The 25,690-nt window shown below is 47.0% G+C and overlaps 2 protein-coding genes across 11 annotated transcripts in view; one reads left to right on the top strand and one right to left on the bottom strand.

Moving 5' to 3' along the window:
* Window positions 1-25,690, top strand: part of LOC121558530 (kin of IRRE-like protein 3) — a 442,346-nt gene that overhangs the window by 308,655 nt on the left and 108,001 nt on the right. The window lies entirely within an intron of this gene.
* Window positions 1-25,690, bottom strand: part of LOC121564297 (MAP/microtubule affinity-regulating kinase 4) — a 55,036-nt gene that overhangs the window by 5,515 nt on the left and 23,831 nt on the right. For all 10 annotated transcript variants that reach the window (XM_041875722.2, XM_041875725.2, XM_041875724.2 and 7 more), the window contains exons 4-15: window positions 11,076-11,124; window positions 10,155-10,220; window positions 7,584-7,654; window positions 7,314-7,370; window positions 6,865-7,101; window positions 6,291-6,410; window positions 6,084-6,183; window positions 5,752-5,861; window positions 5,029-5,218; window positions 4,204-4,430; window positions 2,942-3,048; window positions 1,232-1,501 (exon numbers count right to left, since the gene is read on the bottom strand). In XM_041875722.2, coding sequence (XP_041731656.1) covers window positions 1,232-1,501; window positions 2,942-3,048; window positions 4,204-4,430; window positions 5,029-5,218; window positions 5,752-5,861; window positions 6,084-6,183; window positions 6,291-6,410; window positions 6,865-7,101; window positions 7,314-7,370; window positions 7,584-7,654; window positions 10,155-10,220; window positions 11,076-11,124 — 1,604 coding nt within the window. The remainder of the gene's footprint in view (window positions 1-1,231; window positions 1,502-2,941; window positions 3,049-4,203; window positions 4,431-5,028; window positions 5,219-5,751; window positions 5,862-6,083; window positions 6,184-6,290; window positions 6,411-6,864; window positions 7,102-7,313; window positions 7,371-7,583; window positions 7,655-10,154; window positions 10,221-11,075; window positions 11,125-25,690) is intronic.

Below are 25,690 nucleotides of genomic sequence, written 5' to 3' on the forward strand. Positions count from 1 at the left end.
GAGATATCTAATCAATGGAAGATGGAATTAAAATTATGGAATTAAAAGTTAAAGGAGAAGGACAGGCTACAACAACCAAGAGCCAACAGGTAGACTGCTACTTTATATTCTGAATGGAGTTGTTGTCGTTTGTAACTGTACGACGAGAAAGCGCATGCAGCATCAATTAGCCTAGCTAGCTGCTAGCTAGCTTAACTAGCTTCCCCCGGTTTGATGCAGTCAAGACAGGTGCTACGTAATCATATTGGATGATAAATAACCTAGCTATGGCAGCTTTTAGTCTACTATAGTGAGAGTCGGCTTGGTTGGTTGCTGGCTTTCATCTCTACCTCCCTCCTCCCTGTTCCTGTGTCACTCGCTCACACTCACAGTAGCCTACACACACAGCACGGCCCCTAGAGCGTCACCTCTCTCTACCTCCTCTCCCTCGCATGTTATCAGCTCCAGTTAATAAAATAGCTTAAAAATGGACTTTTCTGCTGCTTCTCTCACTCGGATTGGACCGGGTCTGGATCCAACCAGGTCTATCCGGAACGGGTCTAGTTGTCCTCTGGTCCGTGCGGAACGGGTCTATATAAGTAAAAATGTATTTATGCATATCGGGTCCAGATGGGAAAGCCCCAAGTCCATTTCATAAAGGCCTCTTCTACACGCTAGTCTCCTTTAGGTTGCTACTTCATGGTCATATGCCTCAATCAACATTTATTTTCACCTTTGGTTCAGGCCTGCTATCTAGACTAAAGTTGATTATCTCCATCAGTGCACACAGATGAGCAGTTTACTGGGCTTTGCTTACAAAAATATTTTACACGTAAAATAACACGGGGCGTAACAGGAGCGAAAGCTCATAGTAATCCTTGTCCTTGCTAGACTGTACATTATCTTTATTTGATCTAATTGCTTAAATGGCACTCGCTATCCCTGACGAGTGTTGACTTTCACAATGTTGTGCGCAGCATCGTATAACTAGAACTAACATCTGAGGAAAGTCAATGCAGATGTATTAGAATCCTCCCAATTTCACGCTGCGTGTCCCTTTCAGCTGTTTAGACTAGGATTGCTTAGACATTTGATGCTTACACTCTGAAATTCCTTCACTTTAATATCCAAAGTCAACGGGTTCAAGCTATGAATTCTACCCTCACTATGAACTAGCCTAGAAGTGTTGTCGTCACTATACTGGGGGGCTAAAGCTCAGGGCTTCCTCACACTCCCTTCACTCTCCTCTTACCTGCGTGTCAGCTTGGAGGTGAGCTTGCTGAACAGGTTGGAGGTGGCGCGGGTACGTGCGTGGGGCAAAGGGCTGGCATCGTGGGACAGGGTAGGGGAGGTGGGGGGGGCGTGGGAGGGAGGCCGCCGGTCCCTCAGCTGGCCACCGTGGAAGGTGCTGCGAATGCTGGAGCCCCGGGTGAGGCGGGAGCCTGAGGAAGAGGAGGTCCCCGAGGCCCCAGCGATGCTGTGGGTGGAGGGCGAGGCCGGGGGCAGCCGGTGGGACATGGAGCTGAGAGAGGAAAGGAGAAAGGACAAAACAATCAGATCATCATCACGTTAATCCATCATTCAACCATTAACAGTGAGGTGATCAGTCCATAATGTATGACAAAAAAAACCAGGGCATCATTCTAATGTATCGGTTGAGACAAACGATCTGAGCCAGAAAGGCTTTAGCTGGAGTTAGTTGAGCGTAAAGGCAGAGGGATGGTGAACCATTACAGGCCTGTCACAGGGTAGGAGCTTCCACTTGTGTTGGCTTTCAGCAGACAGAGAGAGAAGGCTAGTGAGGTCAAATCAGAACTGATCATTTGGTGGAAATAGACTGAGGGGGATCAGGGAGGAGGGAAGGACAGACTGGAAAGGGGGATGTGGGAGGGGTGTGACTGGTATACTGGTAAAGAGTGAGAAAAGAAAAGTGAGCATAGAAAGAGAAAGAGAGGGTGAGAGAGGGAGAGAGATGGAGAGAGAGGGCTTGAGGGAGAATGACAGACTGAAAATGAAGACTTCAGCCATCTGCTTGGAGAAGTGTGGCTGGCATGTGGACATCCAGCAGTAGCCACCTCTCATTCCCCATGCCCCCTTAACCCTGCATCCTTTCATCCACTTGGCAGAGCTCCTCCTCCCCTCGTCCCTTTGGCCCGCTCCCTACAGTTCTCCCTGACTGGCTGGGTTAGCTAGGCTGGCTGAGCCCCTGTTGGCCTGGGGCTGCTTTACTTAATGCTCTAAATAACCAGAGCTCTGATAGACACACGCACAGGGAGAGGGGCCGAGTAGGGCAGACACATTAGAGTCCTTTGGTTGAATTGCAGCCGTTTCAGAGCACAATCATTTACCCTCAACCTGAGCCAGGGGCAAGAACTGAAAATGTGTAGAATGTAATGCATGATTATTATGAGCATGTATTTCTGTGTATATCATGTAATTGTATGACAGCATGCATGTCTGTATGAGCATGATTATTTGTGTATGTTTCCGAGTGTGTTGGTTTGTGTATTTTGTCATCGTGTTTATGCAGCGGTGTATTTGTTTGTGCAGCTGTACTGTGTGTGTGCTCTAGCACGTGTGTGTCCCGTCAGCCCGTCTAGTGTGGCATTGCATTGACAGGGCCTAGAAGGCGGTTGCTGGTCAAGTTGGGACACTGCCAGCCCCCGATTTCCCCCTCCACCTCCTCCCCTACCCTCCCTCCCCCAGTGGTTGGACTTTAGGTCACATGATTACCACCACCTTCTGGCACACACCGGTAAGCTCTTTATCTCCTAGTCAAGAGATGTAATGAATGTTATACACACCACTACAGTACAGTACAGTAAAAACACACAGGTTACGTATGCACACATAATGCTGAGAAAGTGAATGGATCCCTGCTATTATACTCAAGGACTCAACAAATGTAGAAGCACATGTGCAACACTCAAACACAAACATGAAACCCAAACGCTCTGCTCACCTGTTCTCCTTTCCGTTCTGTAGTAGGGAGGGCCTGTCTGTGCTGTTCCGGTCCGTGGTGCACACATACGTGTTCCGTCGGATCATGGCACTTGCTGGGACGTTGTTCTGAAAGGCAGGGAGAATGACAGTTGGATAGATAACACATTGACTGTGATTTGGTGAAATTCAGAAAGGCATCCATCCTATAACCCTTCTCTCCTCCATATAATGGCAGTCTAATGGTCAGATAACACTAGGGATGTTTATGTCTATTCAAAGCCCTGACTCTGAAAATATCTACCCCCCACATCACAGTGTCAGTGGATGCATACCAAATGGCACCCTATTCCCTATATAGTGCACTACTTATGAGCCCTGGTCAAAAGGAGTGCACTTTAAGGAACCACAGTATCAGTGTTGAACTCTTCTTGTCACTCTCAGTCCACCCTGTCAGAGTGCCTCTGAGCCCTTCAAAGGGTTAATCTCAGGTTAATCTCCATATTCTCCGTTCACACGGTTGTTGTTGTTGTTGTTGTTGTTGTTTACATTTTACATTTACATTTTAGTCATTTAGCAGACGCTCTTATACAGAACGACTTACAGGAGCAATTAGGGTTAAGTGCCTTGCTCAAGGGCACATCGACAGATTTTTCACCTAGTCTGCTCAGGGATTAGAACCAGCGACCTTTCGGTTACTGGCACTACGCTCTTAACCACTAAGCTACCTGCCGTTGTTACGTTCACACTGTTGTTGTTGTTCATCCCTATACTGTTACTGGACTCTATATGCTAGCGTGTAATCTCTATTCTCTCTGTCCACATCTTAGTTTAGCATTAATCTGTCGATTCTCTATTCAAAGTGTTATTGGTTCATTCCCACGCATACTGATCTTAGTTTCATTCATCTCTTGTAACATTTTCTCTTTATGGTGTTAACCCCTCTTTTCCCTGTGCGTGTGTATGTGTTTATATTGTATAATTATTTGTAAGGATGTGTTGTAGGCCGACTGCATTGCACACATTGCATTGCATCAACCAATGGTTGCGTGCCACGCCTTTGACAATGCAGTCTGGCATCAGATAACTCTATTATATGTGGTTTGCTGACATGTAGTCAGCCTGGAACGCTGCACTGTAGTCAGCCTGGAACGCTGCACTGTAGTCGGCCTGGAACGCTGCACTGTAGTCAGCCTGGAACGCTGCACTGTAGTCGGCCTGGAACGCTGCACTGTAGTCGGCCTGGAACACGGCCTATCTGTATGTGTGTGCATGCATGCTCACCGTGGCGGTGTTAATCTCCTTGCGGCGGTCAGGGATCTCTGACTTGTTGGGGTTGTTGGCGCTGCTGACCATGGGGCTGGAGGGGGGCTGGATGGAGCGGCTGCCCACCATGCTGCTGCTGACCTTCCGGGACGCCATGCGCCCCCCCTCCTCCTTCAGATCCCTGTCTGCCCCCGCCACATTGCTGGGGCTACGCTTGGGGTGGGACGGGGGCGCTGCTGGACCGCCTGCACAACAGACAGACAGGGAAGAGGATACGACATAAGAATCAAAGTCTGGTCCTGTGTGGTTCAGTTGTTAGAGCAAGGCGCTTGTAAAACCAAGATCGTGGGTTGGAATTCTGCTGGGGCCACCCATACGTAAATGTCTGCATGGACTACTGTAAGTCATTTGGGATGTTATTATATTATAGATTGACACATGAGTGGGCAATGCACAAATTATGAAGATCTCACACACTTGTAAAGTGGTGACTGGTGACCTCACACTCATATACACACAAAGCAAACATTCTCAAACTTGGCAGAATGGAAGGAAATCCTACTTCACAACCATTTAAAACACAAGTGAAAAGGTAGTGATGGACATCAGTTAGGTTAGGTCAGACACTAATGGATGTAATGTCATGGAAGCTTCTATGACACATAATACGCCCAGATGGACAGACAGTAATGTGTATATCAACAGTAACTACTACCTATTCCCGTTATAGTGCACTACATTTGACTAGTGCATTACTTTTGAACAGAGCTCTGGTCAAATGTAGTGCACCATATAGGGAATAGGGTGAATTTCGGGACGCAGACTAATAGACAGCCCACTCACAGAAGTCGCTGTGCCTCCTGCGGGGGTGGTAGGTGGAGGCACTGCGCTGGGTGGTCTTGCTGTGGGAGGAGGAGGCCGAGGCGGAGGTGGTGGAGGAGGTGGAGAGTTTACTGGTGCCGTTGGTGACGGTGCTGGGCCGTACACGCGCCAGGCTCAGACTGCTTGTTGACCGAGACTCACTGCCCTCCACCTGACACATACACACACAGAGAAACACATACGTTAGGATCAGGACTCAGGTGACTGTGGACACACAGGCATGCATACACACGTATTGTAGCAGACAGGCACGCCAGGTGTTCCCCGATGATTTTTGTTAGCAGCAGAGGCTAAGGAAGCGGAGGGGGAGTTTTTTGTAGATTTATCTGGTGACTTTTCAAAAAGGGCATTCTACTCAAAAATACATGGAAGTTAAATGATGTTGACACCATCGTAAATATAACTGATGTCTGCCACTGCACTGTAGGGAGATGAGGAGCAAGCCAATCAGTGTTGCTTCCTAAGTGGACAGTTTGATTTCACAGAAGTGTGATTGACTTGGAGTTACATTGTGTTGTTTAAGTGTTCCCTTTATTTTTTTGAGCAGTGTATATATCTATTTAAAAAACTCAACATTTTAGGGGGAACACTGGGAACGCAGACAGGCAACGCAGAAAGCCTTAATGAGGAAGGATTGTCGCTCTCTCCCACCCCTCTCACACACGTTGTCTCATTGTGCCTCACCTCATTCATGCGTCCCAGTAACAGGTAAGTGGCGGTGACCTCGTTGTACTTCCGAGTGGTCAGAGCGTCTTTGATGTCGTCACGGGTGTAACCCATCCCCACCATCACCTCTGAAGGCGAGCGGAGAGATGAGGGACGTTACACAGAGATACAGGCTAAAAGAAAGAAGAGGATGGATGCGTCCCAAATAGCACCCTATTCCCTACAATAGTGCACTACTACTACTACTACTACCACCACCAGGGGCCAGTGCACTAAATATGGAATACTATGCCATTTGGGAAGCATACAATATGTAGGTAGGGAGTAGAGGGGAGTTAGAGGTATTTCACCGATGCGGCTGGCATCATTGTGGTCCTCCACAGGCTCTAAATGAGGCTTCAGTTCTTCTCCGTCGTAGCCAGAGTTAATCCACTTGTCGTTCATGATTTGCTAATGAGGAGGGATAAAACTATGTGTTAAAGATGGCACAAACAGGTTGTGCGTGTGTGTTTCCGTGTACTGAATGTCTGAGTGCTGCCTGCAGTTGCCTTCCTCACCTCCAGGGTGCAGCGTTTGGTGGGGTTGAGCACCAGGAACCTGCGCAGGATGCCCTCGCAGTCGGTGGACATGTAGAAGGGCACACGGTACTTCCCCCGAAGAACACGCTCCCGCAGCTCCTGGGGAACAAAACATACAGATAATGTTACACAAAACGTAAACATAACGTTACACAAAACATGCACATAACGTTACACTAAAACATGATACATAATAATGGCAAATGGACTAAAAGACAACAGGCCCCTTCTCTTGATCATCTGAACATGAAAATAAAATGTGAACATGAACTAATCAGAACAAAACCCTTCAGTACCACAGGCAGCATTAGTAAGCAAAAACGTCACATAATGCATCATCTAACTAACATCCAAACCAGACACGCCGTCTTGACATTGACACCTCAGTGACACAGTCTGCGTCCCAAATGGCACCCTATTCCCTATATAGTGCACAACTTTTGACCACACCATATGGACCCAGGTCAAAAGTAGTGCCCTATGTAGGGAATAGAGTGCCATTTGGGACTCAGCCAAAGTAAAGGCCATTTGTCTGCGCTGCGGTGGGCCTTGCCTTGAGGTTCTGCCCGTCGAAGGGCAGTGATCCGCTGACCAGCGTGTAGAGGATGACCCCCAGGCTCCAGATGTCCACCTCAGGCCCGTCGTACTTCTTCCCCTGGAACAGCTCCGGAGCGGCATAGGGAGGGGAGCCACAGAACGTGTCCAGCTTGTTGCCCATGGTGAACTCGTTACTGAAGCCAAAGTCTGCGATCTTGATGTTGGAGTCGGCATCCAGCAAGAGGTTCTCAGCCTGCAGAGACAGGTGAAGTTAGCAGAGTGCAGCTTTAAGGATCGAGAGTTTGTTCAATTCAGGCTGAGTTTGTATGCTCATTTCAGGAAAGAGATAATCAGTGTTCCACATTCGTTAATGTATTGATCTTGATATACTTAATATCAATGAGTGGTTGTCATTTTGGACAATGAAAAGGTGCCCAAGTCATCAGATCTGAACAAGTCACGTACTTTAAGGTCCCTGTGAACAATGTTCTTCAGGTGACAGTAGTGGACAGCAGACACAATCTAGATAGATATATATAGAGAGAGAGGGAGAGTGGGGGGAGAGAGCGAGAGAGACAGAAAGAGAGAGAGAAAGAGCGAGAGGGAAGGAGAGTTAGACGAGTCACAGGGAAAAAGCCAAACACAGACACTTACAAGCTTATAATAACGCTTGCAATGTAATACAGGCCAACTCAGCACCATTGTTGTGATTATACATTTTTGGTTGTATCTCACCTGACGGAATTTGGCCCGCGCCTCTTTCTCTTTCATTCTCCCATGGGACACGAGGTAGTCAAACACTTCACCTGAGGGAGAGAGAGACAAACCACATCAATAAACAGAGAACCAGGCTTACAACACCATCTGGTTGAATAAAGTGTAATTGAGGCACTTATACTGTATATTAGTGATGCATGGGTTGACTCATAACCCGCAGTCCCCACGGTTATATCTGCGGGGCGGGCGGGTTAATGGTCATGCAATATGGAGTGGATGAAGGGCGGGTGGGTGGCGGCTGTGTTGAATATAGAGAAAACAATGCATTAAAAATCAATAAATGTATAATTCTTGTGCAATTCATATCTGTAGGCTACATTAAGGTTTTTCTTTTGTTACTTTTATCTGGCATTAGTGTGCAGACTAAGCTTTAGGCCTAACTGTATGCTCGCCGAATACACGTCAATTGCCAAATGCTTTTGGGAACTTGGGCAGAAAATGTTATCTTCGATCCACTGAGGCAAAAATGACAATGTTGGAGTTTAATTCAATAAGAGAAAAGCTGTGAAATGGAGATTTGAAAATAAATAGAAGGGAGGGCCAGAATAGTAGTCTAATGTTGGGGAAAGATTTGGTGAAGTGGTAAGATGATATCAGTGCCGGCTATGTTATGTGTGATGATTGTGAGGCGCTATACAAATTCAACAGTCACAAGACGGAGATTTCCAAATGGCATGTCAAGGGAACTACTGTTCAGATGGGTTAAATGGAATAGTAGCCTGAACTCTGGACACTGACTGTAGGTCTATAACCTCACATGAACTCTTGCAGAATTAAGCATTACTTACAGTGAAATGATAAACCAAATGTACATTTTGACTCTGGAATATGATTGATTTCTTTCAGCATCTTGAGAGAATGAATTTGCAGTTAGTAAAGGTGCTATCTTTATCAGCATCATAAAAGCTGATAGTAGCCTATTTCAACCACATAAAAAATGCATCCAAGCCGAACTACAATCTTATCAGAACCCTGTTGGGTAGTTTCACATCTTTAAATTGTCTTAAAAGCAGTTAAACTGATGTAATTTGGAAATGTTGCACAGAAAATATTTCCCTTTTTAAAACATTTATTTATTGAATTTTCCCCTGGCAACTAGATTGAAGCATCCATTCTATCGATTTATGACATTATTCTGGTGAGCAGGGTTTATTTAGTCTTCCAGGGCAACAAGTAATGACAGAAGAGAATCTGCATTTATCTAATTATAGAAGTTGTTAGACATTGACTAACAAATAGCCTGCAAAAATGACGGAAATTATAAGCAGCAACATAGGCCTATCTAAAAAGGCCCGTAAAAAAAAAAGTGCTCGGCCATCTCTGACTGTATAGCACATTTTCTATATTTGCGGGTTAGGGTCGGGTGCGAACCTCAGATCTTCACTTTACGACATATAGTCGGGCGGTTGCGGATGGGTTATTAGCAATTGCGGGCGGGTGCAGGTGAACAAACAGCTGATCCGCACACCCCTTCTGTATATATTATATATATATATAGTGTATTTATAGGAGTTATACAGTGTGTGTGTGATGCCGACAATAAGCCACAATATACATGAGAAATTGCAATGTAAGAATTAAGAAGAGAGAATATAAAACAAATACTTTAAAAATATGCTTTATTGTCACATACACCGGATAGGTGCAGTGAAATGTGTTGTTTTACAGGGTCAGCCATATTAGTACGGCGCCCCCTAAGCCAAAGGAAAGCATGCACAGCAGTAGTATGATAAGTGAGATTGATTATTAAATTGAGACTGATCTGGCCTCAGTATCTTCATTATGGAGCCTATAGGGCCTCATTCATCTCAGTGATCCCTGGCCTTATGGTTGACTTTGGGTCATTTACTGAGTGATTATTGACCGGCTAACGAAAAGATGAGAGGAGTGAGAGGAAGATGATGACAAAGAGAGAGAGATGGAGAGAGAGAGAGAGAGAAATAAAGAGAAAGGGAGGGAAAGAAAGAAAGAGGAAAATGGGTGATAGAACAAAAGTTATGATGTACAGGGAGCCACTGTCACATCTGGATGCCTTATTGATGTGACGGATGCATGGGCATGTCTACATGTCTGTGACCCATGCATGTGTATGGGAATACGTGGTGGTGGTGTGAGAGAGTTGAAAGAGAGAGAGTGACTTAATGAGTGAATGCATGAGTGTGTGTGTGTATTGTGTTTATGAACAGTAAGTGCTTCATGCTAGAGGGCACATCCACTGGGAAAAAAGCAGTGAGGGGGCACATGCTTGGCTTTTAGCTCCTTATTTGGCAAGAAACAGAATGGGAGGAAAAATTGACAATCGAGCAGAGTGGGGATTAGAGAAGGTGGGGGCACGAGCAAAGCGAAGAATGGAGAGAAAGTGAACATGACAGTGCAGAGCGAGGGAGGAGGGCGGTCAGAAGAAAATCGATGGGTCAGAGGTACTGGGGAGAGGGAAAGCGTGAGGGAGGGGTGGAGAGAAAAGAGATGAGAGAGAGAGAAACGGAGGAGAGAGTGGGGATACTGCTTGAGGTGAGGTACTCTGCTCACCCCCACTAGCGTACTCCATTATCAGATAGAGCGTATTCTCCGTCTCGATCACCTCAAACAGCTGCACTGTAACACACACAAACACCTCAGTATAGTGGCACAGACAAACAACACACAGTTCATAATTTTACATTTACATTTTACATTTTAGTCATTTAGCAGACGCTCTTATCCAGAGCGACTTACAGTTAGTGAATACATATTTTTTTTATACTGGCCCCCCGTGGGAATCGAACCCACAACCCTGGCGTTGCAAACGCCATGCTCTATCAACTGAGCTACATCCCTGCCGGCCATTCCCTCCCCTACCCTAGACGACGCTGGGCCAATTGTGCGCCGCCCATGAGTCTCCCGGTCGCGGCCAGCTGCGACAGAGCCTGGATTCCAACCAGGATCTCTAGTGGCACAGTTAGCACTGCGATGCAGTGCCTTAGACCACTGCGCCACTCAGGAGTGATGTGATTTACTGTGTGTTCCTTAGAGCAGGGAGATGTGCTGTAAATGCACAACAGTACAGTACAGCAGTTTATGGTTCAGCTGCATGCAGTATTAAAGGTGACCGTGTGCATTATAAAAAATGGAGGTAGTCTACTTGTCCTGGCTTTACATGAGCGACTGCACTCTATTGCCTTTATAGTGCACTGTGTTTGACCAGGGCCCATAGGGAATATGGTGCTATTTGGGACACAACCTCGAGGGGGTCTGGGTGACTGTATCCCCATGGAAAGGAGGATTATTTTGAGCTCAGTGGGGGACTATTGTCCATATCACATGTCCTGACTCCTGCTCAGCATCTGTTTGGACAGTAAAGGGGAACATTGCGTGAGGATGTCTGTTAGGCTGATGATGTTCTGGACTGGGGTATGCCCTGCGGCGTTACACCCTGGAAGCTAGGGAGATTATTATAGCCGAGGCACTTACCGATATTTGGGTGGTTGAGGCCTTTCATGATCCGTACCTCTCTGAAGAGCTGGAGGAAAGAGAGAGAGCAGAAGCTAATTTAAATAATTGTATTTAATTATTCAAGTCTTTTTTCCCCCCAGAATTGGAACTCTTCACAGTCCCACTGATATATATAGATAGATATAGATATAGATATAGATATATATTTATATAGATAGATATAGATACAGTGGGGGAAGTATTTAGTCAGCCACCAATTGTGCAAGTTCTCCCACTTAAAAAGATGAGAGAGGCCTGTAATTTTCATCATAGGTACACGTCAACTATGACAGACAAAATGAGAAAAAAGAATCCAGAAAATCACATTGTAGGATTTTTTATGAATTTATTTGCAAATTATGGTGGAAAATAAGTATTTGGTCAATAACAAAAGTTTCTCAATACTTTGTTATATACCCTTTGTTGGCAATGACACAGGTCAAACGTTTTCTGTAAGTCTTCACAAGGTTTTCACACACTGTTGCTGGTATTTTGGCCCATTCCTCCATGTAGATCTCCTCTAGAGCAGTGATGTTTTGGGGCTGTCGCTGGGCAACACGGACTTTCAACTCCCTCCAAAGATTTTCTATGGGGTTGAGATCTGGAGACTGGCTAGGCCACTCCAGGACCTTGAAATGCTTCTTACGAAGCCACTCCTTCGTTGCCCGGGCGGTGTGTTTGGGATCATTGTCATGCTGAAAGACCCAGCCACGTTTCATCTTCAATGCCCTTGCTGATGGAAGGAGGTTTTCACTCAAAATCTCACGATACATGGCCCCATTCATTCTTTCCTTTACACGGATCAGTCGTCCTGGTCCCTTTGCAGAAAAACAGCCCCAAAGCATGATGTTTCCACACCCATGCTTCACAGTAGGTATGGTGTTCTTTGGATGCAACTCAGCATTCTTTGTCCTCCAAACACGACCGAGTTGAGTTTTTACCAAAAAGTTCTATTTTGGTTTCATCTGACCATATGACATTCTCCCAATCCTCTTCTGGATCATCCAAATGCACTCTAGCAAACTTCAGACGGGCCTGGACATGTACTGGCTTAAGCAGGGGGTCACGTCTGGCACTGCAGGATTTGAGTCCCTGGCGGCGTAGTGTGTTACTGATGGTAGGCTTTGTTACTTTGGTCCCAGCTCTCTGCAGGTCATTCACTAGGTCCCGCCGTGTGGTTCTGGGATTTTTGCTCACCGTTCTTGTGATCATTTTGACCCCACGGGGTGAGATCTTGCGTGGAGCCCCAGATCGAGGGAGATTATCAGTGGTCTTGTATGTCTTCCATTTCCTAATAATTGCTCCCACAGTTGATTTCTTCAAACCAAGCTGCTTACCTATTGCAGATTCAGTCTTCCCAGCCTGGTGCAGGTCTACAATTTTGTTTCTGGTGTCCTTTGACAGCTCTTTGGTCTTGGCCATAGTGGAGTTTGGAGTGTGACTGTTTGAGGTTGTGGACAGGTGTCTTTTATACTGATAAGTTCAAACAGGTGCCATTAATACAGGTAACGAGTGGAGGACAAATCCTACAATGTGATTTTCTGGATTTTTTTCTCTCAATTTGTCTGTCATAGTTGACGTGTACCTATGATGAAAATTACAGGCCTCTCTCATCTTTTTAAGTTGGAGAACTTGCACAATTGGTGGCTGACTAAATACTTTTTTCCCCCACTGTAGATATAGATATATATAGCGCATGTGAATATAGGTAAGAAAGTGGGGGATGATCAAAATCCCTGATTCATAATGTAAGAACTGAACATCAGACAGGCAGATAGGAGGTTAGCCCGCCTCCACCACTGTCACTCATTTATTAATTCATAATGAAGCTCAGCTGCTTGTCGGAAAATGGATGCACCTCCCCCTCTAACACTAACTAGCTTCCTGCTAATTAGAGAGAGGACCACTCCAGGGACATCCTGACTAGACAGAGTACCTCTCTCCCTCAGCAGAGCCTCCCTCCCCACAGGAGGTGCTGCTGCTTTTAGCCTCTTCTCTTTCTAGAAATGGTGGGGACAACGCATCACATAGTCGCTGCAACAGTGGTGCGGCACGGGCACCGTCTGCCGCTGCGGTGTGTGATTCAACGCCCTGTGGTTATGAGGTGACACACAATCGTATATACACACTGTCGCACACCCACACCAACACACAGCCCTCCCTCGAACACATTCACAAGCCTCCTTTCCTGGTTATGACATCTGCTGTAAGTGGGGAAACCGGGAGCGCTGATGGCACATACATACAAGCATCTTGGGGATAATTATAGTGTATGTGTGCACCAGCCCAGAGAGTCCTCTCTTTGAACTGTATATGGTGAGCCTGGGTGACGAGGCATCGGCCTGCTCTGACCACGTAAAGGGGAATCAGTGAGAGACTGTGTCACAAGGGCTGGGTTTGTGGGAGGAAGAGAAAGACTTCAATGAAGACAGAAAGAGAGACAAACACAAAGTTACATTTCACATTGTATTAGTGTGAGCGAAAGCAAGAGAAGGAAGGAGAGTAAGGGAGAAAGACAGGAAGGATAGAGAAAGAAACACGCACAATGGATGGAATGTGCTGATGGTTGTGTGAGAAGGCGGCCAGCTTCCTTAGAAGTTCCAGCCCATTCTTCCAAAACACAGAGCGTCACCCAGGGAGCTGTGTCTCACCCCCCCATGCCTCATTCTCAACCCCCCATGCCTCTTTCTCAACCCCCTCATGCCTCTTTCTCAACCCCCTCATGCCTCTTTCTGAACCCCCTCATGCCTCTTTCTCAACCCCCATGCCTCTTTCTCAACCCCCCATGCCTCTGTCTCAACCCCCCCATGCCTCTTTCTCACCCCCCATGCCTCTTTCTCACCCCCCCATTCCTCTTTCTCACCCCCCCATGCCTCTTTCTCACCCCCATGCCTCTTTCTCACCCCTTCATGCCTCTGTCTCACCCTCCCATGCCTCTTTCTCAACCCCCCATTCCTCTCTCACCCCCCATGCCTCTTTCTCACCCCTTCATGCCTCTGTATCACCCTCCCATGCCTCTGTCTCACCCCCCCATGCCTCTGTCTCACCCCCCATGCCTCTGTCTCACCCCCCATGCCTCTGTCTCACCCCCCATGCCTCTGTCTCACCCCCCATGCCTCTGTCTCACCCCCATGCCTCTGTCTCACCCCATGCCTCTGTCTCACCCCCCCATGCCTCTTTCTCAACCCCCCACCATGCCTCTTTCTCAACCCCCCATGCCTCTTTCTCAACCCCCCATGCCTCTTTCTCAACCCCCATGCCTCTTTCTCAGCCCCCCATGCCTCTTTCTCAACCCCCCATGCCTCTTTCTCAACCCCCATGCCTCTGTCTCACCCCCCATGCCTCTGTCTCACTCCCCATGCCTCTTTCTCAACCCCCCATGCCTCTTTCTCAACCCCCCCCATGCCTCTTTCTCAACCCCCCCCATGCCTCTTTCTCAACCCCCCCATGCCTCTTTCTCAGCCCCCCATGCCTCTGTCTCACCCCCCATGCCTCTGTCTCACCCCCCCATGCCTCTGTCTCACCCCCCATGCCTCTGTCTCACCCCCCCATGCCTCTTTCTCAACCCCCCCATGCCTCTTTCTCAACCCCCCCATGCCTCTTTCTCAACCCCCCATGCCTCTTTCTCAGCCCCCCCATGCCTCTTTCTCAACCCCCCCATGCCTCTTTCTCAACCCCCCCATGCCTCTGTCTCACCCCCCATGCCTCTGTCTCACCCCCCATGCCTCTGTCTCACCCCCCATGCCTCTGTCTCACCCCCCATGCCTCTGTCTCACCCCCCCATGCCTCTTTCTCAACCCCCCCATGCCTCTTTCTCAACCCCCCATGCCTCTTTCTCAGCCCCCCCATGCCTCTTTCTCAACCCCCCATGCCTCTTTCTCAACCCCCCCATGCCTCTTTCTTAGCCCCCCATGCTCTAACCCGTGATTCCGGCCTTGTGCGGCAGCTATCAAACAAGATATCTGCACACGGAAGTGGCAAGAGTAAAGTTGTTAGGATGATCTAAATATTTGGGGTTGCCTTGAGGACAAAAGGAAACAGAGAGAAGGAAACTGGGTATGATTCAAATGTGTATGCCTCAGTGACTGTGCAAGCAAATTACACATTTCTCAAATAAACATGCAAACAGAACGGAGCCGGGCTAGTTGGTGTACAGTGTCCTGATTCAATGATTTAAATTGCTCACACACACAGGATCCAAGAGGTGTTCAAAAACAGCCGGGAGAGATTCCCATGTAGCCAGACAGAGGCGTCGTTTTTGGCCCGTCGGAGCGCATAAGCATACTTACTGAGGTGAAGAGCTTTCAAAACAGCCAGTGTTTCTCAGTTCAGACAAAAATATATATATAAATAATACAAGGACAAATATCTAGGGATAGGGCCATAGATGAACATTGTTTGTTTGAGGTGTTACTTACGAGGGGAAAGTTCCACCATAGCATGATGTAAGCATGACTGTCTACTTCCTGGTAGTGATTTAATAATACATGAAGGATGTCATAATAATGCATGTTGCCTGAGGCGATTGGATGAGCCAACCTGCAGCATGGACATTACCAAACAGATTCCTGGTATTCTAAGGCCCGCATTGTCCCGAGGACAAACTCAATATAGCTCCTATCGTCGGAACAATAGCCACGCTCTCCCTTTCATGCTGTGGCACTGCAAAATGACCTACCTAAACCAGTATGGAGACATGTTTATACAAAAACACAGAGTATGTGATGCAACACAAGATATTGATCGGTTTGTCGCTGCGCCACATGATTCTGAAGCAGGCGGTGTCCACAGTCCTACTTTTGTTTCCCAAGTGCAACTTCAAGTAGCGGGCTAGTTTAGTGTTGTTGTACTAATGTCTTGTGCATTTGTATCCATGAACTTGCACTGAATGTAAATGTTTATCAAGACCCAACAAATATACAGTGGACAATAGGCTAGTGATGCATGACTGTAGGATATAGGCTAGTGATATTAAACACTGTACAAGGAAAAAAGCCTTCTGAGAAACCATGTTCTTGAAAAACAATTTGAAGGTGGCAAATCTGACTCACTGCTTCCCTTGTTATCAATTTTCAATGCCAAAGTTATTAGACAGTTATTTTCAATGTTAAAGTTATTAGATTGCTGTGCAGGGCAGTTGGACGCCACCATAAATCTGCTGGTGTACATGTGTCCTGTCCCGACACACTTGTCTGAGAGAATCAGCCTGTGTGAAGCAGACATGTTACATAATAATGCAGCTAATGTGGACCAGAGCGACTGTGAGTGCCACAAACACACCACACAGAGGGGATGGCATGTTATAATTTATATGACATGATGCATCTCCATGCGTGAACATACAATCCAAATCAAACACACACACATCCCTTGAGACTGTCTGTAATTGAATTGAGAAGAGCAGAGCGCATCAGCTGTTCACCTGAGCTCTAAAGATAATAATCAGATAAGCTCGTCTCTCCTCTCCTCCCCCGCCGCCTCCTTGCTTTTTTTCTCTTCAGTCATATCCCCCTCCCTTCTATCTAGCACTTTCTCCCTCTCTTGCACGCCCATAAATGACTTCCTGGTCCATTCCCTTGGCAATGGCCCTACGTCACTGTTGCCATGCCAACCCAGGTACTAAAGTCAGACTCTAGTCCTAGTCCCATCTCCAGGCCAGTCTCTTCCCAGGGGAGCTACTCCACCCCACCCCTGCCACCCCTGCCCCGCCTGCCACCCTCAGCACATGACAGGCCAGGGGGAGGGACAGCCCCTCACCAGTATGCATCTGTCTAATGCAGTCCTCCCTCCCTCCTCCTCCCTCTCACCCTGTCCGTCACACCGGAAGCCGCTCTCGCTCTGAAGCAGAAAACACAGAGAGAGAACAACAAGGCAGAATTAATCAACCTCTGAGCTCCTCTGTTTTGCATGTGGATTTGCACAAAGCAATTTACTAAGTTGTCTCTCTCTCTCTCGTTCTCTCTGTGTGTCATTGTGGGTCGAGGTTACTGTGGGGTCAGTCAGTGGTGGACACAGGCAGTTGTCGAACACAAGGCTGTGTTTTTGTCTGGGCCGCATCTCTGCAGGCCTCACTCTGACCTTTTAATCCAGGCCTTGTTTCCGAGCTCTCGCCTGAACAATCACACGCATAGTCGCATACACACACAGGCAAAGTATGCCTGCACAGGACACACACATATACACTCGCTATACCCACACACAGATATTTTTGTAAATTGCTACAACAAATATTTTACACAACAACATTACGCACGCAGTCACACACAAGCACACCCCTCCTTCCCCTGACCACACTGTCATGTGACCAGAGAACGAGAGCCAGAGAGAAAGCGAGCGAGAGGTAAATGGAACACACAAGCTCCCCTCTCAAACAACTTAGCAGAGCCACTGAATAACCTTCTCTGTCTCTGAAAGAAACGTCTATCCACGCCAACTGCCAACCAAGCCGTCGCCCATGAATGACTGCTCCTTCCCTCCCTGCATAAACAATAACATCTGATGCAAGTGCCACCGCCTACACTGTCTAACCCCCCCACCCCACCAATAGAATACCCCTCCACCCCTGCCCTAACCCTCTCTCCCCATACACCCTCCCCCCTTCACGTCCCTATGGGACCCAGGCTGCTTCTCTGGGAAAGGGGGTGTGATTATGCAGAGGAGAGGCCTTTCATGTTGGACATGGTGGAGAGGGGCGTTTCAAGGCCCCGGCTGTTGTCAACACGGCCCCTCAACAGAGATCTCGTTACAAGCCCATCTAAAACCACACAGTCACTTTGGAAGGAAGGGCCTGAGAATACACTGGGCCTGGTTTGGACTGTGTGTCTTGTGAACCAATAATGCATCAACAACAAATTAATGGAAATATCTGCCAGGTCCAGCTGAATTGTCACTTACTGGGAAAGAACAACCACTAAAAACGCCTGTAGCTGAATTAATTGGCTACGATAGTAGGCGTGATACAGTATACTGATGGGGGAGAGAACCATCTGACAGGAAGATGGCCCAGAGATGTGTACTGTGAAGGCAGGGTGAGAAAAGCACCATGGGGTGGTGGTGAGTAGAGTGCTGAGTCCAGACAGATGGCCCCAGCAGGGGCAGCTCCAGGGGCCAGGGCTCAGGTGAGGGGTGCCCAGGGAACAGGACTACAGGTGCTTCCACCCGGATTGAGTTTGGCCTGTGTAGCACCCACATGCATGAGGGTAGATTGGGTTGAAAGTTCAAACACACATTGGTGACTGTTTGTGGCCAAATTGGTATGGCATAATTCCAGCCAGCCTCAGCTACAATATACCTTCCTGTACTCCCTGTTCACCCAAGACTGCGTGGCCAAGAACTACTCCAACACCATCATTAAGTTTGCTGATGACACAACAGTGGTAGGTCTGATCACCGACAACGATGAGACAGCCTATAGGGAGGAGGTCAGAGACCTGGCAGTGTGGTGCCAGGACAACAACCTCTCCCTCAATGTGAGCAAGACAAAGGAGATGATCGTGGACTACAGGAAAAGGAGGGCCGAACAGGCCGACATTAACATCGACGGGGCTGTAGTGGAGCGGGTCGAGAGTTTCAAGTTCCTTGGTGTCCACATCACCAACAAACTATCATGGTCCAAACACACCAAGACAGTCGTGAAGAGGGCACAACAACACCTTTTCCCCCTCAGGAGACTGAAAAGATTTGGCATGCGTCCCCAGATCCTCAAAAAGTTATCCAGCTGCACCATCGAGAGCATCCTGACCGGTTGCATCACCGTCTGGTATGGCAACTGCTCGGCATCCGACCGTAAGGCAGATACAGAGGGTAGTGCGTACGGCCCAGTACATCACTGGGGCCAAGCTTCCCGCCATCCAGAACCTATATACTAGGCATGTCAGAGGAAGGCCCCAGAAATGGTCAAAGACTCCAGTCACCCAAGTCATAGACTGTTCTCTTTGCTACCGCATGGCAAGCGGTACCGGAGCGCCAACTCTAGGTCCAAAAGGCTCCTTAACAGCTTCTACCCCAAAGCTACAATTCCCCCCTTTGTTTTTACACTGCTGCTACTCACTGTTTATTATCTATGCAAAGTCACTTTACCCCAACCTCCAGGTACAAACTACCTCAACTAACCTGTCCCCCCGCACATTGTCTCGGTACCGGTAACCCCTGTATATAGCCTCGTTACTTTTGTAATTTTATTGTGTTACTTTTTATTTTTTACTTTAGTTTATTTAGTAAATATTTTCGTAACTCTATTCCTTGAACTGCATTGTTGGTTAAGGGCGTGTAAGTAAACATTTCACGGTAAGGTCTACACCTGTTTTATTCGGCGCATGTGACAAATAAGATTACAATTTGATTTGACCTTCAGTATAAGATAGCACACACTTAGATTCACTTTTCATTCCAGTGTTTGAATGATTCACGGACGGTAATAATAAGCAATAGTTTATTTCAGGACTCCACCTCATGTTTATTTGACCATAGTTTAGGACTGGATGTCCTATAATGTAACTGTAACACTGAGAAGCTGACAGAGCCAAATCTACAACCTTTACTGTTTGGCAAGAAGCAATAATGCACATCCAAGTCACATGCCTATCCAGAACTACAGCAATTGGTTTCAATTGTTTCCTGTAAAGGGTAGCAACAAAAGTAATTAGATCCCAAACAGAGAAGACACCACAGTCCATATCTGCATCCCAAAATGGCACCCTATTCCCATAGGGCTCTGGTCAAAAGTAGTGTGCTACAGTGCCTTCAGAAAGTATTCATACCCCTTGACTAATTCCACATTTTGTTGTGTTACAGACTGAATTCTAAATGGATTAAAATTGACATTTTTTTCTTACCTATCTACACACAATACCCCATAATGAAAAAGTCTAAACATGTTTTTAGAAATGTTCAGTTTTCTGCTATCACAGCCATTAAACTCTAACTGTTTTAAAGTCACCATTGGCCTCCTGGTGAAATCCCTGAGCGGTTTCCTTCCTCTCCAGCAACTGAGTTAGGAAGGACGCCTGTATCTTTGTAGTGACTGGGTGTATTGATACACCATCCAAAGTGTAATTAATAATTTCACCATGCTCAAAAGGGATATTAAAATGCCATTTAAAACATTTTTTTTTACCCATCTACCAATAAGTGCCCTTCTTTGCGAGGCATTGGAATACCTCCCTGGTCTTTGTGGTTGAATCTGTGTTTGAAATTCACTTCTCGACTGAAAGATCTTACAGATAATTGTATGTGTGGGGTAGAGATGAGGTAGTCATTCAAAAATCATGTTAAACACTATTATTGCACACTATCCATGCAACTTATTATGTGACTTGTCAAGCAAATGTTCACTCCTGAACTTATTTAGGATTGCAATAACAAAGGGGTTGAATACGTATTGACTCAAGACATTTCAGCTTTTCATTTTCTAATTAAATTGGGGGAAAAATCTAAAAACGTAATTCCACTTTGACATTATAGGGTATTGTGTTTAGGCCAGTGACACACAATCTCAATTGAATCCATTTAAAATTCAGGCTGTAACACAACAAAATGTGGAAAAAGTCAAGGGGTGTGAATACTTTCTAAAGGAAATAGGGTGCCATTTGGGATGCACACCATAGGCAGCAATTCATAAACTGGATTACTGCACATATTCTGACCCCTGAATGAACAAAATGAAAACCACTCTTCCCATCATCCTTCAACAGTGTGGGAAAATATCCCACCCCCCTCTGTATTAATTCATTTAATATCTTAATGATACACACTACCCACTGATGCACAAACATACTGTCAGGCAGCGTCCTTATCCCTTTCTCTAGAACACACAGACCAACGCGGGCACACACACGGTCTGTTCTCTTTGGTTCTGCCTCATCTCATGGTCGCTTGCTTTCTCAGGATCCCAGCTCCAGTACCCTTGCCCCCTGGAGGCCCCCACCCCCTCTGGGTTTGGCTGTCCCCATTGTTCGTCTGTCTGGAATGCTGCTCCTGACTGAAGGGGCCTGATAGAGGGATAACAACCCCTCCCGCCCCCGTCCCTGCCTGCATCCCTCTCACAGCGCCGGATGGCTGCCTCCCAAATCCCTTTTGGTTCTTAATGTAGCACCAGACTCTTTTGACGGGGCCCTACATGGTCACGGATTACACACACAGACATATGCACACTCTTGACAATGACAAAGCTTGAGAAAATATTGACATCATCCAGGCCAGAGAGAGAGGTGGAAGATGAGGGGAATAGGGGGTACAGAGAGGCTGAAGGGTGGGTGAGGTGTGAGGGACAGAAGTAACGTGAAGGATGGGGTGGGTGGAGACATGGAGGTGGAGGCCTATCACTGCGAGATGGATATCGGGGTTTAAAGTTAAAGGGCCTAGTGTGGAATAAGTCCGAGGTCGGGACTGGGAAAGAGTGAGAGGTAGAGTGAGGGGTGGGGTAGGAAGGAAGGAAACATAGGGGGTCGGAGGTTGAAAGAGTGAGAGGTAGAGTGAGGGGTGGGGTAGAAAGGAAACATAGGGGGGTCCACAGAGCCATGAGCAGGACAGACACTTCCACCCATCCTAAAACAACCGCCTCATGTATCTGAAACACTCCCAACCACTTACTAACCCCATGCCTATCTCATACCCCCCCCCCCCCCCAGGAGGTTGAAGAGACATGGGGGGGTATGAGATAGATAGGCATGGGGTTAGTAAGTGGTTGGGAGTGTTTCAGATACATGAGGCGGTTGTTTTAGGATGGGTGGAAGTGTCTGTCCTGCTCATGGCTCTGTGGACCATGCTGAAGCTGCTGGGAAAACACACTGTGTGTGTGTGTGTGTCAGCTGCCGGGGATCCCCCATGCAGCCCCTAAAGGGAATAGAGGGAGAGTGAGTGAGTTTGGGGGGCGGTGGGCGGTGGGCCAACATGGAGCATTGCTGCTGCAGCCCTGCTGTCACTGTCAGATTAAAGCCTGCAGATTGCAGCCAGATTACCCCAAGTGTACTGCAGCAGTGCAGCTGGCTGAGAGGGGGTGGGGCCTGGGCCCTTAAATCACCTGCCGCCGCTTGGGCGTGGGACGCTAGCTACTGTGGGGGGCCCAGCCTCCAGAGAGACACCAGAGAGTACATCTTTGGTTACTCTGCAGTGCCTGAAGAGAGGTGATGAGAGAAGGGAGGGAGGGAGGGAGACAGGAAATAAAGTGGGAATAAAGTGGCGCAGGTGACGTATGGAGAGAGAGAGGAGGTCAGAGAGTGGGATGAGAGAAGGAGGGTGAGTTAAAGACAGGGTGGGACAGGGGAGTGTTGCAAAACAAAAGAGAGTGGGATAGGGAGGGGAGGGACACAGTGTGGAGAGAGAGAGTCACCTGGTGCTCTGGTCAAGTGTGTCCTGAAAGGGAGGAGGATAGTGCTGACAGGACAACTGTCTGCCCGTTGCGCTACTGCAGCAGTATCCATCCACCAGCGCACATCTGCATGCAGAGATCACAAACAACGCCCGTCCCCCTCCTTCCCTGCATCCATCCCCAGCCCCAACCAGGCAACCACTCAACACTGAGGGTGCATCGTTAATGGCACTCTATTCCCAACTAAAGTTGTGCACTAAATAGGGAATAGGGTGCCATTTGGGACGCAGCCTGGACCAACCAGCATTTATAAGCTATATTCTTCAAGAATCAATGGCTACAGTATATCCAAAATGGATATACTAATCGAAACCCCTTTAAATCTATGGTGGCCACTTGATCACTGAAAACTTGAAGATGGGAGTTTCTTGCAAGCAATAACAAAAGGTCTACAAATATGTTTACTTTACAGGATGTCTGCAAAGCGATAGTAGCTAACTAATTGTGAACAGTATCATTTGCAGCGGCTGGTGCCAGCCATATCTGTATCCGCGGCCGACAAATAATACCTTACACAGAGCCACAATCGATAGCTGTGTGTTTTATATTGATTCAATTGTCCTAAGTAAGAGCCTTCTCCTGTTGTGCTGACAGGGTGGAAGCACAACGAGGCTAAAGATTGGTCAACAGATGACGGTTTGGTCCGAATATGTGCAACGGACAAAGATCACCTCATCAGATGCCTGTGAGAATACAGTTGATCAAAAGCAACAGGGAAGCATGAGTGTGATGTCATCTGCATCAATTCTCACATGGGAGGTGTGAATGCCTCACCATGCTCATACAAAGCCTACAGCGGTCTCTAGAGGAGCCATCATCAGCACGTATGGACACTCTCAGTAGCAAGTGAACTGATTATGATGGGTGACTGGGGTTGCGTCTCAAATGGCACCCTATTCCCTATATAGTGCACTATACAGTGCATTCGGAAAGTATTCAGACCCCTTCACTTTTTCCACATTTTGTTACGTTACAGCCTTATTCTCAAATTGATTACATCGTTTTTTTCTCCTCAATCTAAACACAATACCCCATAATGACAAAGCAAAAACAGGTTTAGACATTTTTGCAAATTTCAACCAAAATAAACACTGAAATATCACATTTTACATAAGTTGAAGCACCTTTGGCAGCGATTACAGCCTCCAGCCTGTTTGGATATGACGCTACAAGCTTGGCACACCTGTATTTGGGGAGTTTCTCCCATTCTTCTCTGCAGATCCTCTCAAGCTCTGTCAGGTTGGATGGGGAGCATCGCTGCACAGCTATTTACAGGTCTCTTCAGAGATGTTAGATCGGCTTCAAGTCCAGGATCTGGCTGGGCCACTCAAGGACATTCAGAGGCCTGTCCCGAAGCCACTCCTGTGTTGTCTTGGCTGTGTGCTTAGGGTCGTTGTCCTGTTGGAAGGTGAACCTTCGCCCCAGTCTGAGGTCCTGAGCACGCTGAAGCAGGTTTTCATCAAGGATCTCTCTGTACTTTGCTCCATTCATCTTTCCCTCGATCCTGACTAGTCTCCCAGTCCCTGCCGCTGACAAACATCCCCACAGCATGATTCTGCCACCACCATGCTTCACTGTAGGGATGGTGCCAGGTTTCCTCCAGACATGACGCTTGGCATTCAGGCCAAATAGTTCAATCTTGGATTCATCAGACCAGAGAATCTTGTTTCTCATGGTCTGAGTCCTTTAGGTGCCTTTTGGAAAAATCTGAGCGGGCCCAGCCCGTTGAGAAGTGGCTTCCGTCTGACAACTCTACCATAAAGGACTGATTGGTGGAGTGCTGCAGAGATGGTTGTACTTTTGGAAGGTTCTCCCATCTCCACAGAGGAACTCTGGAGCTCTGTCAGAGTCACCATCGGGTTCTTGGTCACCTCCCTGACCAAGGCCCTTCTCCCCAGATTGCTCAGTTTGGCCAGGTGGCAAGCTCTAGGAAGAGTCTTGGTGGTTCCAAACTTCTTCCATTTAAGAACGATGGAGCCCACTGTCTTCTTGGGGACCTTCAATGCTGCAGACATTTTTTGGTACCCTTCCCCAGATCTGTGCCTCGACCCAATCCTGTCTCGGAGCTCTACGGACAATTCCTTCGACCTCATGGCTTGGTTTTTGCTCTAACATGCAGTGTCAACTGTGGGACCTTATATAGACAGGTGTGTGCCTTTCCAAATTATGTCCAATCAATTGAATTTACCACAGGTGGACTCCAATCAAGTTGTAGAAAAATCTCAGGGATGATCAATGTCAATTACAAGTCTCATAGCAAAGAGTCTGACTACTTATGTAAATAAGGTATTTCTGTTTTTTATTTGTAATACATTTGCATACATTTCTAAAAACCTGTTTTCGCTTTGTCATTATGGGATATTGTGTGTAGATTGATGAGGATGATTATTTTTAAAATCAATTTTAGAATAAGGCTGTAACATAACAAAATGTGGAAAAAGTCAAGGGGTCTGAATACTTTCCGAATGCACTGTATAGGGAATAGGGTACCAAAGGGACGCACAATGGGAATAAGCCTGTGTATGTGTGGTCAAACCAAGCTCAAACCTGCTGTTCAATTGCCTCAAAATGAGGAGGGACATACACGATTCAATACATGTCTCTGTCTTCAATTGGTTTTGTCTGAAGAAAGCCTACTACAGTCATACTAATCTGATTACAGCTATGCAATGTATCTATACATAGGCTCCATCTGCCCATGAACTCTGACCACACTGGACAGTTATGCGCATCGCTCCATGCTTAAATAGAAATCACTTAGTTCCACTGAGGGGCAACACATGATACAGCAGCAGCACAATTATACAGTTCTCTCTCATGTAGGCCTATGGACAGCCACATTATCATTGCATAGTTGTCAATGTTTCAAAATCATTGCCCCCATCACTCCCATAGATTTTTAGCTAGTGGTGGCTAAAGTTAGCTGAAGTTTGTAATGGATTATAGGGATGTGCATATCTTCCTTTTAAGACGATTCGATACGCACCTAGATACATGGACTCTGATACGATACAGGAACGATACGTTTTAGTTTGAAACGATTCAGTGCGATTAGAGAATGTGTTTGTGTGTGTAAATGATGTATGTCTATGGTGTATGTACTATGTAGGCCTTGATCTGAGCCATAAGGGAGACTAGGCATCTACCACCCCACTACCACTATCAGATTAGAGCCATAAGGGAGACTAGGCATCTACCACCCCACTACCACTATCAGATTAGAGCC

The sequence above is a fragment of the Coregonus clupeaformis genome, chromosome 5, assembly GCF_020615455.1.
Source record: "Coregonus clupeaformis isolate EN_2021a chromosome 5, ASM2061545v1, whole genome shotgun sequence".
Lineage (NCBI taxonomy): Eukaryota > Metazoa > Chordata > Actinopteri > Salmoniformes > Salmonidae > Coregonus > Coregonus clupeaformis.